Source organism: Girardinichthys multiradiatus, chromosome 9 (assembly GCF_021462225.1).
Source record: "Girardinichthys multiradiatus isolate DD_20200921_A chromosome 9, DD_fGirMul_XY1, whole genome shotgun sequence".
NCBI classification, from domain to species: domain Eukaryota; kingdom Metazoa; phylum Chordata; class Actinopteri; order Cyprinodontiformes; family Goodeidae; genus Girardinichthys; species Girardinichthys multiradiatus.
In genome coordinates, this window is record NC_061802.1 from 4,603,653 (window position 1) to 4,620,476 (window position 16,824).

Here is a 16,824-nt window from a genome sequence, read left to right on the forward strand (position 1 = left end):
ACTTTGAAACACAGTGGTAGCAGCATCATGCTGTGGGGATGCTTTTCTTCAACAGGGAGAGAGAAGTGAGTCAGAGTAGATGGGAAGATGGATGGAGCTAAACACAGGGCAACACCAGTGAAATCCTGCTAGTGGCCGCAGAAGACAGACTGGGTCGGCCGTTCACCTTTCAGCAGAACATCAATAACCCTAAATATACAGTAAGGGCTACAATAGCTTAGGTCAAAACATTCATGTACAGCAACGGGCCAGTCAAAGCCCAGACTAAAATCTGATTTAGAATCTGTAGTAACAGGTTAGGATTGCTGTTCCTAATGCTCCTCATTTAGTCTGACTGACCTTTCAAAAGAAGAGCGGGCAAACATTTCTGCTCAGATGTGCAAAACTAGAGGGGTACCCTAAAAGACGTGCATCTGTAATTGCCTCAATCTTTTCTACAAAGTATTAACTAAGTGGGGTTAAATATAAATGCACACCACACTTTTCAGATTTTCATCATGTTATTGATAACTATCATTTTAATTTAAGAATATTCTACAAACTGTGAGCTTAATTTAATTTAACAAAGCGAAGCTGGTGTTCCTTTTCATTACTTTTTGGGAGTGGCGCAATAAAAGTAACCATGTCGAAGATTATTCATTATTTGTATGCTTACTTTTCATCCTGTCTGCAATTTATTATTTTTGTTTGAATGTAATAGTAAATGCGCATCTATTTACTTCCTCTTAGCGCTATAATTTCCTAGCAATGCAAACCGATTATTGAACTGAGGGTAAAAAGTACATATAAAATGCAGAACAGCCAATCACTCATGCGGTTTTAACTTCAACCCCGACGCTTTAAGGAACACCTGTCGTCCCGGCTTCCTTTGCGTGTCCAATATGGAAGAACTGGCGGTGGAGGTCCGTGGCTCCAACGGCGCTTATTACAAGGTAAATGCCGGTTTATGAATACGTCTGGAAACGTTACATTCCGTTACCCGGTGCTGAATATTGTGCTGAACCATCAGGAACCATCGCTAGTTGTTTGGACTGGCTCTGGATCCATCGAACTGCTGTTCATTAGGCTACAGGCGCAGAGCTAGCCAAAATTAGCAAGCTAAGCTAACGCCGCTAGCAGGTCTGATTACTTTTTGACGACATTTGATGAACACTAACAGGAAGAAACGGAGTCTGTTCTGCGATTACTTGAGTATTAAACAAGTAAAGGCTTTTTCAGTTTAGTTTTACTCCGGGCTGTTGTCTTCCTTAGTTAAAAGTTAGCTCACTTGCTAGTTACCAAACTGTTGACGTCCTTTTATGTAAACACTGACCATTTAACAATCATCCCTTTCTGGGTGAAATCAGAGATTTAGAACATGAATACGTTTTTTTATTCCGTTTCTTTTTATTGGTAGCATTTAGAAAGCACGCAGCCAGGTAGTTTCTGAACAGACTCTGCCACTTTCTGTTACCGTCTATTATTTGATGCTTGATCATGTCCAAGCTATCTTTACTATGTGCATGTGTTGAGCCAGCTGTTCCCTGTCACTCCTGACCAGCTGGCATGCCAGCAGAGGGTCGCTGATGCCGCACACTTACAAGCTATTTCTAGACCTCCAGCCCAACTTCTTTACTTCCCCTCGCAGTTGTTTCTTGTTTCACTTCCATAACATAGATCAGGCTAATTCATAAGTTTTGAGGCATTCCTCGGCGCTTTGTCACTGGCCCAATTACCCGCTTCACAAAAGAGCGCTTAGCCTCTTTAACTTGTAGGTTATGTGAAATTGTGAATATTAACATTAAATTGCTTTGCTGTAATGTTTTTGGCTTGGACTTCTACTGAAGATGGTTACATGTCTTACATAAAAGTTATTCTAGTTTGTCCTACAATAGCAAATTTTGAGCGTACGTTTGAACCTTTCTGCAATTAATTTCCAGAACTTAAAATTCCAGTCAGCGATAAGTTTTACTCTATGAAACATACGATTCCAGTTTTACAGATTCTGTTTTCTATTCATAACACATTGAATGATTAAAAAAATGCTCCAGGTTCTGAATAAGTTGGTGGTTTGAATCCAACAGAAAAGATTTGTCACTAATACTCACCTGATTGGAACTGAACTACAAATGAAGAGATGCATACAGGAAATCGATTGCCCAGAAATCTGGATCTGCCAATTTTCCCTCGTTTGGTGATTACACAAATAGGAATGATCTTTCTGTTTGATCCACACATACTTCCTAATTTGAACTCTTTTATGTAATATAATCAGTGTTTGCCAGAAAACGCTCAATTAATGGATCTCTAAAGTGTATTAAAAACGACCTGTTGAACTTAAAGAAAATCTGATTATTTAACTTGTCAATCAGCGATCAGAGTAGATCCAAGGGAAATGGTCTGATTCTGACCTTTGACCAGTTAAAAGGTTAATTTCTCATACATCTAACAGTGAAATGCATGTCAGAAAAGAATATTTCTCAGAGTCTTTGAATCATTGTTAGATCATTCAAAGATCAGCTCGAATCAGAGCTGCATTTTACTTGCCTCCTGAGTGTTTAGTGTGAAATCAATGATCTAAACAAGACCGTGATGTTTTGGGAGGTTTAAGCCTAATTTTAACAATACATGTTTTAAAATGCATTATTGAAAAATTATTTTATTTCAGTAACTAAATTAACAAAGTGAAACACGTTATATATGTTAATTACACACAGACGGATGTTTTCAAGCCTTTACTACTCTTAATTATGATGATTTTCCACTTACAGCTAATGAAAACACCACATTTAAGATCAGAATATTACATCAGGCCAATAAAAAACATTTTAATACATTTAATGAAAATAATGTTTAATACCTTCAAAGGTTGTATTTTTTAAGAGGTATTTTTAATATGACAAACAGGCCTCATCAGAACACACGTTTAAATTTATTGAATATTCTGGTATATCTTATTCACAGCAAATTTGTTAAAAAACAACCATAACCTGTTAAATAAGCTCCACATATTTTAAAAGCTGGATGCTGAGATTGTTTTGCATATTTGTTGAGAAAGTAATAAAATATTGATGCCAAATCAAATTCTTGTCTTTTTTACTGTTTAGCCTCACTTTTAAAAATGCAAATCTCACTTTCTGCTTATGGTGTAAAATATTATCGGACCAGAATTCAAAATGTTTGTTGTAAAGAGACCAGTTAGAACTTTAATACTATTTTAAAAAGAAAGCGGAAAAAACAGCTGAACAATGCATTGAATCGTGGCGTCATTGCAATCTGACCATGTGCTATTATATTTTAAGTGACAGGCATTTATGATTTGCAGGTCAAAAATATATTTGGCCTGTTGGATGGAGTCTAAATTAGCTTTAATGCACACATCTGATGTTTATACTTAGTGCCAGAAATGCATGAGAGTGGTGGGCACATTGTGGTGTGCTATAAGCCACTGACTCCATGCAATCTGCTGGGTTTCCTTAGATGGAAATCCTTTTAACCAATTTAAATAATAAACTGAACTTATCTGCATTGTTTTATAATTAGGGTCAAATTGGATTCTATGTGATGGACTTGGAATCTGTCTGTATGAGTTGATTGAATGAACTTTTCTTTGTGAAGTTCCCTGAGTCGATGTGTTTGAACTGGAGTCATAGAAATGAGCTGAATTGAATTAAAGAAAAACTGTCTGGAAAATTTAGATAAATTGTACCCAATATTACAATTTTTAGCAAAAATATCACACTTAAATATTTTCTTGATATTGTGCAGCCATAATAACAATTTAAAACAGTAATATTTTATAAATGCCTAAAAGCATCGACAGATACATCAGGAAAAAGAATCCATATTTAGGTTGCAGGAATTTAAAAAGAAATTTACAGGAAAGTTCTGTAGAACCACCACTCTTAATCAGTGATCCGGTTGTGTCTGTCCTGCAGGGCTTGGTCAAAGACATCCACGATGACTCTCTCACCATTGCCTTTGAGAACAAGTAAGCATGTTGTTCTTCTGTATTACAGCTGCTTTTATATGACATAAAACATCTATAACATTGTGTTGTAACATCGGGTTTTATATTTTAGCTGGCAGCCAGAACGCCAGGTACCCTTCAGTGATGTCAGATTGCCACCACCTGCTGACGTGAAGAAGGAGATCGGAGAAGGCGAGGAGGTGGAGGTGAGGCAGACTGTCAGTTTTTTTTCCCTCTCTCCACTGCTTGTTTTTACTCTTTTTATTCCATTTTCTCCTATTCTTACCTTACAACTGATTTAATGTTATGTCAGATACTCTCCAGAGCCAATGAACAGGAGCCTTGTGGATGGTGGTTGGCCAAAGTTCGCATGATGAAGGGAGATGTACGTTTTCTTCATTTAGTATGAAGTTAGGTGTTATTTACCTGTTCAGTTGCATAAATAAAAAGTATGTTGTTGCACTCATTTTCCAGTTCTACGTGATCGAGTATGCCGCTTGTGACGCCACCTACAACGAGATTGTGACATTTGAACGCTTGCGACTGGTCAACCCCAACAAGGCCGTTACCAAGAACTCCTTTTACAAGTGCACTGTCCCTGTTCCTCAGGATCTCCAAGAAGCGTAGGCAGCACACCATCAGAACATCAACATTAACGTTTTCTTTATGTATGGAAATCAATATAATGTTCCTACGTCACAGGTGCCAGAACGAGAATGCCCACAAGGATTTCAAGAAAGCAGTGGGAGCCTGTCGAATCTCATTCTGCCCAGAAACCAGTGAGCTGCTGATCGTGGTAATGATCTCCAGGTCACCTTTGCTTATCTATAATAGCATCTATGCTGTGACACAGTTTGTTTGTCTAATTTCCACTGAGCTATTCTCTTTGGAGATTGGTGTAAAAATTGTTTGTCTTTGTCAAGTCTACCAATGAGTCAACAGTGAAGCGCGTGTCGTTGCTGAGTGACATGCACCTTCGCAGCCTCAGAACCAAGCTGCTGTTGATGTCACGCAACCAGGAAGCCACTAAACACCTGGAGGTCAGTTGGTAGAATCAAATGACCTTTTCATTACTTTAGGAGCCAGTCAGTAAAAACAGCACATTTTACTGCAGTACTTGACAGATTCTTTATTAAATGTGCTGCACTAAGATTATTTCATTTTTCTAAGATTCAGAGAAGTCTTACAAAGACTGTCAGCATTTTGGAACAGGTTTCCAGACTTCATGGATTAATTTGCCAATCTTGTCTCTGGTCTTTTAGACTTCCAGGCAACTGGTGTCATCCTTCCAACAAGAGTTTACGGTGAGAACAGATCTGATGGGCCTGGCCATCGGCAGCCATGGCAACAACATCCAGCAAGCACGGAAGCTTCCAGGTGTCACCGCCATCGAGTTGGATGAAGAGACTGGTACTTTCCGGATTTATGGCGAGGTACTGTGGTGTTCCAGACTTAAAAAGGAAACAGTTGGGAAAAAAGCTAATGCTAACATCCATATAAGCACAATGAAAACATATCCTTAAATATTTCCTCTCATTTCATTTCAATGGGCAACTCTGAGCACAGGGTATCCTCAAACCAGGTGTAGCAAATACATGAAGATAGGTGTGTACAATATAAGGTTGTGTTGAATTAGATCATATTGACTATATGCCAAAGCAGAAAGATTTTGCCATCACAGTTTTATTTTATTTTATTTAGCTTCATAAACTAGTTTTATTTAGCAGAACTGTATTCGACCTGCCCATGGTTGTGGTTGTTTACCTTTTAAGGTTGGCAGAACAGTTTTGTAGGACATGGATAGCTGCAGAACTAGCCAAAATGACAGATTATATTTTTCTTTGAGATCTGGTTTTATATAGAGAAGCTGATAGAATCTCACCGGTTTATAAGCAGTACAAGAAATAAGTATTTACGAAATAAATGAACAAAGGTCTGACCGAAAGACTCATATTGTCACAACTTTTAGATTTTGTTGTCCTTTTCTGGTCGCTTTTTTTCAAAAACATTGAATCTTGCTGTTCTTATCTAATGCGGGTTACGTGTGTGTTTTTAATTTAGACGGAGGAAGCAGTAAAGAAGGCCAGAAGCTTCTTGGAATTTGTGGAGGATTCAGTCCAGGTGCCAAGGAATCTTGTTGGTCAGTAGATGTTTTTTTTAGGTTTGTTGGTTACATATCAAGCCAGATACATGCATTGTATCTCAACACAGTTACATTAAATGGCCTGCACTTGTATATCACTTTATTAAGTCCCCAGAAACCCCAAAGCGCTTTGCACTACAATCAGTCATCCACACATTCACACACTGACAGTGGTGAGCTACAATGTAGTCGCAGCTGCCTTGGGGCAGACTGGCAGAAGCAGTTATCTAATAATCATAAAAAGAGAACCTTGAGAAATAGATGTATTTATTGTGGGTTATACATTCAGAGGTCTGAATGTACCAAGTAATAGATTAGATAAAATGTATCACATGTGCCATGCTGCTGCTTGAGAGAATGTACTCCAGCTGCAACATGGTAGACAAGATGGCCCTGCAGAGGATAGTGAGGGAACCTAAAAGGCTTATTGGAGCATCCCTATGCTCTATCTAGGATCTGTCTCACAGCTGCTGCAGGAAAAGAGCTCTGAACGTTGTTAGACTCCTTACATCTTCTTCCATGAACCCTTTCAACCTCTGCCAGCAATAAATTAATTTTATTTGATTTACTCTGATGTCATTTATTGCAACTGCAACCTTTTGAACTTGTGTGCTTTTCTTCACCTACCTGTCCGTTCCTGATCTGTCTCCAGGGAAAGTGATTGGTAAAAACGGTAAGGTGATCCAGGAGATTGTGGATAAGTCTGGTGTAGTGAGGGTCAAAATAGAAGGAGACAACGACAACAAGCAAACCAGACAAGAAGTAAGAATGCTACTACCACATCATTGCTTTTCCTTTGATGAATAACTTCTTAAGGATAATTTAAAGAACTGTATTCACTTTGTCAGTTGATGCCTACAGTTCGTACTAACATGCACGTTTGGGATTTGTGTTTTGTTGACACAGGGAATGGTCCCATTTACCTTTGTTGGTACTAAGGAGAGTATCGGCAACGTTCAGGTCTTATTGGAGTACCACATTTCCTACCTGAATGTAAGGCATCTATTGATTTGGTCGCTGATGTTTTTGATGCATGCTTGTCTTTGTCTTCACCAGTTATCTTCTTCCATTTAGAGCTTTTTTAGGGTGTTTTTATATTTCCATTGTCTTCTGCATCTTTTACTAATATTTATTTGCCTACAGCATGTAAATTGTGAATCATAACTGTGACAGCAGCATAACTTTAAGTTTCTACTGTTAACATGCTGAGTATTAATGAACTACAGCTGCACAATATATATCAGATGTCAGTCAATCTGATTGCAGTACTAGTGTCTTTAGTATTACAGCCTTGAAGGATTGCTTTGATGCAACATTTGGCTGTTATATTTCAGATGGTATGCTTCAACGCTCTATGTGCAGTTACTGTATTTAGCTGCCCTTTGATGCTCACATCTGAAATAAATTTGGAGGCCAAACAAGCTTAAGCTCCTGGGAAATGGTGGATGATAGAAAACAAAGAGAAGAAGACGGAAAATCTGGATTAATCTCGATCAATATCATCATTGCAACGTTAAACAATATCCTGACTACATTTTTTCCTAGTATTGTACAACCCCAAAATGACCGGTATACTGCAGTCATATTATCCAAATGATTCAGAATGTCTCTAATCCCACTGGTTGTTCCTGCTCTGCTGTGTTCACACATTTTGTACTGTATGTCTGTGTGTCCTGTGCTGTCTGCATGTTCTGTGCTGTGTTCCTGCTCCGACTGTTTTGCAACGTGTGTAGGACATGGTGGAGCTTCTTGCAGAAGGCCAGCAGCTAGAGGAAGAGCTGAGGCAGTTTGTGGATTATACTCAGGGAGGCAGCCTAGCGAGATTCAATATAAACAGGACAAGGAGCTCTGGATCCAGTGTAGATGTGTGTATGATGACTATGCATGTGCATCCTGTGATGACCTCCTAAATGTTTGCTTTCGGTCATTTATTTATTTAAAAAAAAAGCATAAACACCTGTCAGCCAGTCATCTTCTTCGCGTCTTATTATTGTTGTTCTCGGTCCTATTGTTTTCTTTGTGTAAGGAGGTTGAGCAGCTTCGTCTGGAGCGGATGCAGATTGATGAACAGTTGCGTCAGATCACCCAGGGTCACCGACCAGTTGATCGGGAGCGGGGGGAGAGAGGAGAGAGAGGAGGAGGAGGATATAATGCCGACAACAGCGCCGGTACCTCTTCATCTTCCTTACGTGGCAGCCGCTCCTACAACAGTCGAGGACGCGGGCGCAGAGGCCATAACTACAACGCTGGATATGGTACTCACCTTTAGGGCATTAATAATTTAAATGTGTGATTTGTCCAGTATCAGTCTTGAAAAGTTTTTCATTTGATTTTATTATTTTCCAAATCTGGATATGTATGGAAAAATTATTTCCATTTCCAGATTTTTACCCGTTTCATTCTGTAAAGGATGGATCACCAGTCTGTCCGACTAGCCATCCTTCCTTTCCACCCGTCTATCCATCATTCACCCACCCATCTCTTCTCCTTACCTTCCCATCATCCTCCCTCCCTCTTCTTCGTGGTTTTTAGTTTTTGTTGGCTCCATATTTAAAACATGGCCACTCTAGAAGTTTCTTAAATTACATTCATAACATTAGGCTAAAAAAGACAGAGAACTCTGGGAATTTGAGTGTGAAAAAGTAGGACGTTTTTACACAGAAAATGAACTTTGGTCCCTGTTGTTCATTTTTCTCTCTTCTGTGGCTTTTCCCCGTCCTCTTTTGACATATCTTCTGGAATTCAGGCGGCAACTCGGAGCATTCAAATGCCTCCGAGACTGATTCAGAGCGCAAGGATGAGCTTAGTGATTGGTCTCTGGCCGGGGAGGACCTGGATGGGTGAGCTTTGTTCTTTGCTCATAACTAAAAAGTTGTAAAAATGTTACACTTTTCAGGTGATATTTTAATCTCTAGAGTCAATGAGGCTTTTTTGCTGGCATTGATTCTATTTGTTTTTCGGAAAATGTCAGGGAGAGGGAGAGAGGCCCTCGACCACAAAGAGATAGCCGCAGGAGGCCAGGACCCGGTAGAGGCCGAGGAGGCCCTGGAGGAAGAGGCAGAGGAGGAAGAGGAGGATACGGCTACAGCTCTGGTAGAATTCACCTTTTCAGAACTTTCAGGATGTAGGAAAAACAAGTCTTCCTGTCAAATCGTAACTTGCTGCCCGTCATTTTTTTTCCGGCAGGGTCCAGGGACCATGAGAACAACTACCCATATGGAACCTTGGAGACAAACACAGAGACGGACCAGACGGCTGATACAGATGCTAGTGAGTCCAACCTGCCTGCCAACCGTCGTCGAAGGTCACGGCGACGCAGAACGGATGAGGACGCCACACTGATGGATGGCATGAGCGAGTCTGACAACGCCTCAGTGAGCGAAAATGGAATAGGTATTATGATTTTTATTTTATTGGATTTTTGCACTTATATTTTTTGCTTTAGTCAGAATTATGCACACAAATTTCACACAAGGTAGAGAGAAAAAAGCAGCTGTTAGATGAAGCATTCAGGGCTCTGCAGGAGTCCACATTTCAGTGGAAAAAGAGCTGCTGCAGTTTAAAGACAATAATGAAGGTACAAATCCTTCTCTTTGTGATGACCCAACGTCCCTAGATTTGTCAGAAGCAAAACCTCAGCGTCGCAATCGTAGCCGTCGTCGCCGCATGCACCTGCCTGAGGAGAGGCAGCCAGGTAACACCAAGCAGCTCTGTGCAGGTTGTCGCTTCAGTGGCTCAGCTGCAGAGTTGTTCACCTCGACTCATGTTTGTGTGTGTGTGGCACCAACAGAGCACTGAATCATTCAGTTCAGACCTAAAATTAACTAGCATGAGAGTTGCATGGTCCTCGTTTTCCTAATTCTGATAAACGCCCGCTCCTAACACAGTACACTACACTTGTCCATATAGAAATGCATTTGTTTTCTGTTAAAAAGTGAAGGAGTTTATTCAGTAATCTTCAGGCCTTGTTTTTACAGGGTTGTCATAGACCAACACAGAGTAGCGCGTAACTGTGTAGTGGAAGATTTTTTGTTTTTTACATACTTTGTCTTTCCTGCTCTGAGCCAGGATGTTCCGGTACGTCTTTAGCAGCTTTCCACATTTATACGCCGACAGTTTTCCCCATTTTCTTTAGAAAATGACTCAAACCCAGTGAGATTAGATGGAGAGGGACTGTGACTCTTGCTACAGATTCTCAATTGAATTTGGAACTGGACTTTAAATAGGCCATTTTGCCACCTGAATGTGCTTTGATCTAAACTTTATTGTGGCTCTGGTTGCATGTTTAGGACCGTTTTCCTGTTTTTGTTTTTGCAGCCTTTAACGGGCTTTTTTCCCAGTATTGTTCTGCAATCCGCTTTCTCCATATTCCCTTCAGCTGTGTCCAGCTTCCCTGTCCCTGCTGATGAAAAGCATCCCCACAGCATAATGCTGCCACCAATATATTTTACAGTGGTGTATTCTGGGAGCACAGTGTTTTACATGTAGACCAGAAAGTTAATTTGTTTGTCATTTTTAGCAATGCACGATATATCTGCATTCATATCGGTATCGGCTGATGTTAGTCTTTGTTTTTAACATATCGATATTGGTTCCATAAGTAAAACTGGGCCGATATTAATAGCTGATATTTATCGTTTTTTTTTAACCATTTTTTACGATGTTGTAAAGGTAGAGAAATACGGATAATATCAGTACATCAGTTACCGGCCACAACAGCATCAATGTCGGATATCGATATCGGCGCTTCCCTAACATTTCCCTCCTATGCCCTACATTGTGTTGGCCTCACAGAAAATCTAAAAGTAAGTAAAGTTTCAGGTTGTGACAAAATGGAGAAACATTTCAAAGGGTATGAATATTTTTCTATGACCCTGTAGCTGAAAGGAACTGAAAAGAGCTACTTGTCTTGTACACAGGTGTGAAAATACCTCGCGCTGGAATAGCTGTTGCCTCGTTCTCCTGATTTGCATGAGTTGAAATTAACATGAAGTTCTGAACAGTTGAGGCAGACCTGCTCGGCTTCCTTCGGTACTTTATTTCAGCCTGCATAAAGTTTGTGTTTTGTTTAATAACCTGTGGCTTTTTATTTGGCTGCTAATGCAGTGACTGTGGCTGACTACATATCCAGGGCTGAGTCTCAGAGCAGACAGATGAATACCAAGGATGCCAAGAAAAACAAGGAACTGGTCAGTACTTTAAATGCTACATATTCCTGAATTTCTTTAGATTTACCAAAGGCAATTTCTTCTGTTTTTGTAGTTATATTTATTCCTTCTGTCTCTTCAGGGTCAGGCGGAGACCATTGCTGAACACAGTCCACAGTCCGCTCCGACAACCACCAACGGTTCAAATAACGAGGTTTCTGACGGTGCTGGAAACAGTGCCACACAATCTCCCAGATCTTCCACCGAGAAGCCCCCCAAAGTCTCCTCCCACAGGAGGGACTCTAACCCGCAACCTGTCTTGAACGGACTCTCCTAGTTAGATCCGGTAAAGGAAATGGTTTCATATATTCGAACGTCTTTGGCAGCATTTGATTGAATCTCCATGTCCGTGTAGAGGCATCAAATGTTAATATTAACATTTAAACACAACAAGCACTGTTCTTTTTTCTACTTAACAAATATTTGAAACCTGTTCTGCAGCACACGTTTTAGGGCTCTGAACCGTAACCTCCCCTTTACATGTTTATCTGTGCAACTATTCCTTTTCTTACAGTTTTTTCACAGTAGTTCTTCCAGTAGGAGCTTGCCAAAGATAGTCAAACACACACACTCTTAGTCTTGTACAGAAGCTGTACTTTTAGTCCTTTCCTTACTAAGAGCTTAAAGAGAGGTCAGACTAAATACAGTATTTACATGATGCAGACAGGGATTTGGATCAAACCCCCACTGTGGTATGAATGCAGCAGTTTTTTATGGTTCGAAATATCGTAGCAGAGTTTTAGTATGATGTCTGTCTTTTAATCAGGTGAACATAGCAGACATGTTTTTTTGCGGGGGGGTTGTGCATAAAATTAAATGTTCTGCATGAACTGCACCACAGTGCAGAGGGTTTCCTGAAAGTGTGACATACTTGTATCAGCTGTTGTGCCTTGAGAGTAGACTCAACATGTTGCCGCCTGGCTCTGCACTCCATCTGAAATCCCTTTTACATATTTCTGTGTAACATGTGTGCCCTCGCCTGCCACCAGTCAGAGCAGATGAGGTGTCTCGGTGTGCTAACTGTTCTCTTAAAGGGTAAGTGAAGGCACTCGGAACGCACAGAGAGGATTTCAGAGCCTTTCTTTAAAATCAGGTGTCTCTGCTCTTAATGTTGGGAGGGATTCAGTTATCCTTTAAATATATCTCTTGAGGATTTTTGACTTTAGCTGCTTCCTGTTCTTTAATATGCAACCACTTGGATCATAGGAGAAATGTTATTACAGCCGATCTGGAAAAGAAATTAGAAGAGTCGTTTTGTTTGCACTGAAGCGTAACCTTTTTCTCTTAAAGCTCATTGTAGTTGAGTCTGAAAACTGTTCTGTTACTGGTCAGTGGTGGGTTTTCTGGGAACATCTCATTACTCGACCCTGGGAAACGTTGGGCCATTTTATCAAGTACAACACTGAGAACCTTTTCAGAAAAACAATTAATAGAAACCAGTTATTATCCAGGTTTGGCTCATCGCCCACATGTATAAAGCTTAAAACTGTAAAATCCTCTAAAAACAACTGGAACTCTCTGGCGTTGAGATGTTGCAGAAAACCAGGCCCGAGTGACGATGGTATTTCACGGTTCTTCCACACTGGCTGGCTAGAAACTGGTCACAACTGTTCCACTAAGGAAGATTTATTTGGATTATTTATTTTTTGAAAAGTGTACAGTATTTAAAAAAAAAAATGACTCTTCTTTTTCTCAACACTAAAAATGTGATATCCAGAGGTTCTCATACATCCATCTTCAAATTGGACTACTGACAGTTGTGACATCCCAAGAGTTTTTGTTGGGTCAACTACAGTATACTGTTTAGGTTCTTTTTTTAAGGATTGTCTGGTTGGTTGATGTGCAATATGTTTTGTACGCAGGTAGTTCCTAAATAAACTTGATCTTCTGTGTAGATCTAAAACCAAATGCTGTCTGATTCATTTGTTACCGGTGAGTTAAGTCTCGTGTACTTCACATGGTGCTCATGTTACTGCAGATGTGCAGTCAACAGGGACTTTTTTTCCTGAAATTCTGCAAGGAAGTGTTATTTTTGCACTGGAGCAACATTTCACATGGCACTAAATAAATACAGGGCTGTGAAAAAGTATTTGCCCTCTTACAGATTTTTACAAATTTTCAATTCAGTTCAAAAATTTGTCATGAATCCCAACAGGACATGAAATGAAATTTAATAATCACCTTTTATTTGTCATTGTAATTATATATTAAAAACAAAATATGTCCTGTTTTTCTCCAATCCCTTGTTTTCATGCAGCATAAACAGTCTATGCACACAGGTCATGCCACAGCATCTCAATTGGAATAGTCTGAACTTTGACTAGGCCTCACCAAAATCTCCACTTGCTAGTGTGTTTTAGATCATTGTCCTGCTGTATTACCAAGCAGATCAAGAACTGATAGGCAGACATTGTTCTGGATTTTCCTACTAGACGTTCTATTAATTATGTCAAATCATTCAGGTCCTAAAGCAGTCCCAGACCATCATACTACCACCACGTTTAACTGTTGCTATGATGTATTCGTTTTACCTCAGATATAACAGGGACGCACAGCTTCCGAAATGTTTGTCTCATCAGTCTGCAGAATATTTTCCCAAGTCTTGGGGATCATCGATATACGCTGCTCAAAAAAATAAAGGGAACACTCAAATAACACATCCTAGATCTGAATGAAAGAAATATTCTCATTGAATACTTTGTTCTGTACAAAGTTGAATGTGCTGACAGCAAAATCACACAAATGTTTTGTTTTGTCTAGTGTAAAAAAGAGGCACAGTTTACCCAGAACATTTAAACTAAATCAGTTTGTACAGTGATTTTATTTTATTTGGGAAGAATCAGAAAAAAATAAAAGAAAATCAAGCGCTTCCTCAACTAAGTCCATAAAACGGCTTGAATAAAAGCCGTGTGAAATCCTCAGCATCTTCAGCTCTGTTTCTTGGCTTGGCCATCCATTAGGTCCTTTGCTTCATTTATTTTTGCAGCTATATATGGAGAACCCCCTTTGAGACCAAAAACAAATACAGCTTTACTGCTAATGAATTACTGTGGAAGAAATGTCTTATTTCAGTGACAGACTTGCATATAAAACGTACCTCTGTCTGGATGATTCAAGATCATCAGTTTTCTATGGGCCTCTCGGATCTTATTTTTGTTGGCTGTGGGACTGAAAAATAGAAACGTTAAACGAGGGTGAATAATAAATATAAGTAGGAGTAGTTTTGTTTTCAGGATCAGGAGAACCGCAGATAAACAGTAAAAGAAGATGTGTCTGTATACCTGACACCTAAAATAAGAGCAGCTTCTCTCTTTGTCATCTTTGGTTCAAATCCACCTCTGTAGAAGCCTCCTCCAAATGCCTGTAACAGCAGGTCCAAAACAGGATGGTTAGAAACGGCAGTAAAACAATGCATCTACACAGAACCACCAGCATGTTTCCCTGCTTACCGTCTTGGGCAAATTCTGAAGGGCCAGTTTCACTTGAGGCTCCATGTGTTTCATGGCCTGCATGGCGTAACGACCTGGTGGGAAAAAAGACACGCAGTGTATGCATATGTACCAAATTACGCCATAATCAGGTCGTTTCTTAGCTTGGAGTTTAACACTCCGTTGCATAAGCTAAACCAAACTAGAGCAGTTACTAACCTACCATTCAGTGTATCATGCTACAGTGCTGTGGAAATAATTTATTGAGGGAAAAAAGCAATCCGAATGAACCTGGTCTTAATTTAAGAAGTTATCACCGACATACCCCAAGACATATTCTGTGAACTAAGGAGACAAAAGTTGTACCTTTGGTAAGGTTTGTGTACCATTATGAACCAACAGCATTTTGGTAAAACAACATTATACTGACAGTCAAACCTGGTGGTGGTAGTGTGATGGGTCAGTGGCTACTTTAGGACCTGGATGACTTGCTCAAATTGATGGAACCATGAATTATGCGCTCTACTAGCATATACTGAAGAAGAATGTCTGACCATCAGTTTGTGGCCTTTAGCCCAAGGGCACATCAGAAGATCCAAGTCTGATGGCTCAAAAAAACAAAATGAAGGTTTTAGAATGGACTAGTCAAAGTCTAGATATAAATCCGACTGAGATGCTATGGCATGAACTTAAGGGTTTAATGCTTGAAAACTCTGGCTGAATTAAAACAATTCTGCAAAGAAGAGTGGGCCAAAACTCGTCCACAGTGATGTAAAAGACTCATTGCCAAATGCTGCATGGCAGTTGATGCTGCCAAGCAAGAAACAACCACTTACTAGGTTTAGATAGCAATGACCTATTCACACAGCCAATGTACTTTTCCCCCTTTAGAAATGTAATCATAATTTCAAATTATTTTATACGGTAATAATAAAATCTGTTTGCTGATCTGAAACATTTGTATGGCAAAAGCAAAAAAGGAGAAATATGTAAGGGGGAAATTCTCCACAGAACTGTTTATGTTATTGTTTAAAATAGTGAAAGTTAGTCTTCACGTGTTTTAAATCCCACAGCTGAATCTTTCAACTTCTCACTCCTCAGGACTGAAGGATTATTTATCTTGTGGTTCTTGGGATAAACTTTTAAACTTTTGCAAGTATGACAGTTTTTCACTTTGTAAGATACTAAACATTTTCCCTTTGGAGGAATGTCTGTACCTTCTCCAGTTTTTAAACTTTAAGTTATGATTTATTGAAACATTACCAACAGCTTTTTTGAATTAAGTTTGTCTTTAATTTTCCAAATAGACAAAGTATGAGAAATTACACAGTACAACTTGCCCAAAACATCATTTAATGAAATTTTACTCATGTGTCTCTACCACGAAAATTTGAAAGTATAACGAATAGAAATCCAAAAAATATTTTGCAACATGTTAACAATAATCTGTTTAATTAACCAGCCTGTCTGTTTCCCATTACTGTGTTTTGTCATGAAACTATGGTTGGACACAGGGCTGCAGGTTCTGGTTCTGGTAGTTCATCTGCAGTGTTTTACCTGCAAGTCCAGCTGCTGCCAGAGCCAGTCCCACTGCCACCATGGAGCTGGCCTGCAGGGACACAAAGTGGATATCAGAATCAAAACGCGATGAAGAGACAGTCTTCCTCTTAACTTCCCTGCTGTTCCAGACGTGAAGAAAGAAAAACCAAGCTACTGCGGTCTCTTCCTATTTTATTCAGACATTTGCAGTCCATTTACCTTACTAATGTCGTTAAACTAGCTGCTTAAGGCAGAAAATAACACACTTGCTGTCAGGTCAGACAGATGAGAGGAAAGCTAACGTTAGCTTAGCCATTAAACTCAACGTTTTCCGGTGATTTCCAGAGCCCTAAACTTGAACACATTTTATATTTGAATGTCTCCCTCGGGACTAAATAAGGTCTCTGACCTACCATGTCTCAGTGTTATGTTCCGTTTATTTCGCAGATTGGGATCATAACTTTTGACCTCGCATGTTCTCGTCGCTAAGCGCAGGCGTCCATGTGTTTATACCGGAAATGGTGAAGAAGTGCCGTAAAACTGCATCCTCTCAACAGT

The 16,824-nt window shown here is 39.7% G+C and overlaps 2 protein-coding genes across 11 annotated transcripts; one reads left to right on the plus strand and one right to left on the minus strand.

The window, feature by feature from the left end:
- The first annotated feature begins 824 nt into the window (after positions 1-824).
- Positions 825-13,207, plus strand: fxr1 (FMR1 autosomal homolog 1). 10 transcript variants are annotated; one of them, XM_047374874.1, is made up of 19 exons: positions 825-932; positions 3,918-3,970; positions 4,062-4,155; positions 4,263-4,334; positions 4,424-4,572; positions 4,652-4,745; positions 4,873-4,989; positions 5,212-5,382; positions 6,011-6,089; positions 6,745-6,854; positions 6,990-7,085; positions 7,826-7,957; positions 8,119-8,347; positions 8,839-8,932; positions 9,064-9,185; positions 9,279-9,485; positions 9,709-9,786; positions 11,199-11,281; positions 11,382-13,207. In XM_047374874.1, the coding sequence occupies exons 1-19, from the start codon at positions 882-884 to the stop codon at positions 11,574-11,576; spliced, it is 2,226 nt and encodes a 741-aa protein (XP_047230830.1). In that variant the 5' UTR covers positions 825-881; the 3' UTR covers positions 11,577-13,207. The 10 variants fall into 10 exon arrangements, with proteins under 10 accessions (XP_047230830.1, XP_047230831.1, XP_047230832.1 ...); XM_047374875.1 differs by having other exon boundaries at positions 6,993-7,085; XM_047374876.1 differs by having other exon boundaries at positions 6,999-7,085.
- Positions 13,208-14,101: 894 nt separating this feature from the next.
- dnajc19 (DnaJ (Hsp40) homolog, subfamily C, member 19) lies at positions 14,102-16,824 on the minus strand. Its single transcript, XM_047374884.1, has 6 exons — positions 16,680-16,824; positions 16,285-16,336; positions 14,749-14,822; positions 14,581-14,660; positions 14,397-14,467; positions 14,102-14,303 (listed from the first exon to the last, which is right to left on the minus strand). The coding sequence occupies exons 1-6, from the start codon at positions 16,680-16,682 to the stop codon at positions 14,227-14,229; spliced, it is 357 nt and encodes a 118-aa protein (XP_047230840.1). The 5' UTR covers positions 16,683-16,824; the 3' UTR covers positions 14,102-14,226.

Bases quoted from the DNA above. Each gene is read 5' to 3' on its own strand.
- dnajc19 (XM_047374884.1), bottom strand. The intron at 14,823-16,284 runs GTAAAACACTGC...TTTTCCCACCAG, and splicing joins GGCAGCAGCTGGACTTGCAG to GTCGTTACGCCATGCAGGCC. The intron at 14,468-14,580 runs GTATACAGACAC...TCTATTTTTCAG, and splicing joins GCTCTTATTTTAGGTGTCAG to TCCCACAGCCAACAAAAATA.
- fxr1 (XM_047374874.1), top strand. From the start codon at position 882: ATGGAAGAACTGGCGGTGGAGGTCCGTGGCTCCAACGGCGCTTATTAC. The intron at 4,573-4,651 runs GTAGGCAGCACA...CCTACGTCACAG, and splicing joins CCTCAGGATCTCCAAGAAGC to GTGCCAGAACGAGAATGCCC. The intron at 11,282-11,381 runs GTCAGTACTTTA...CTGTCTCTTCAG, and splicing joins CCAAGAAAAACAAGGAACTG to GGTCAGGCGGAGACCATTGC.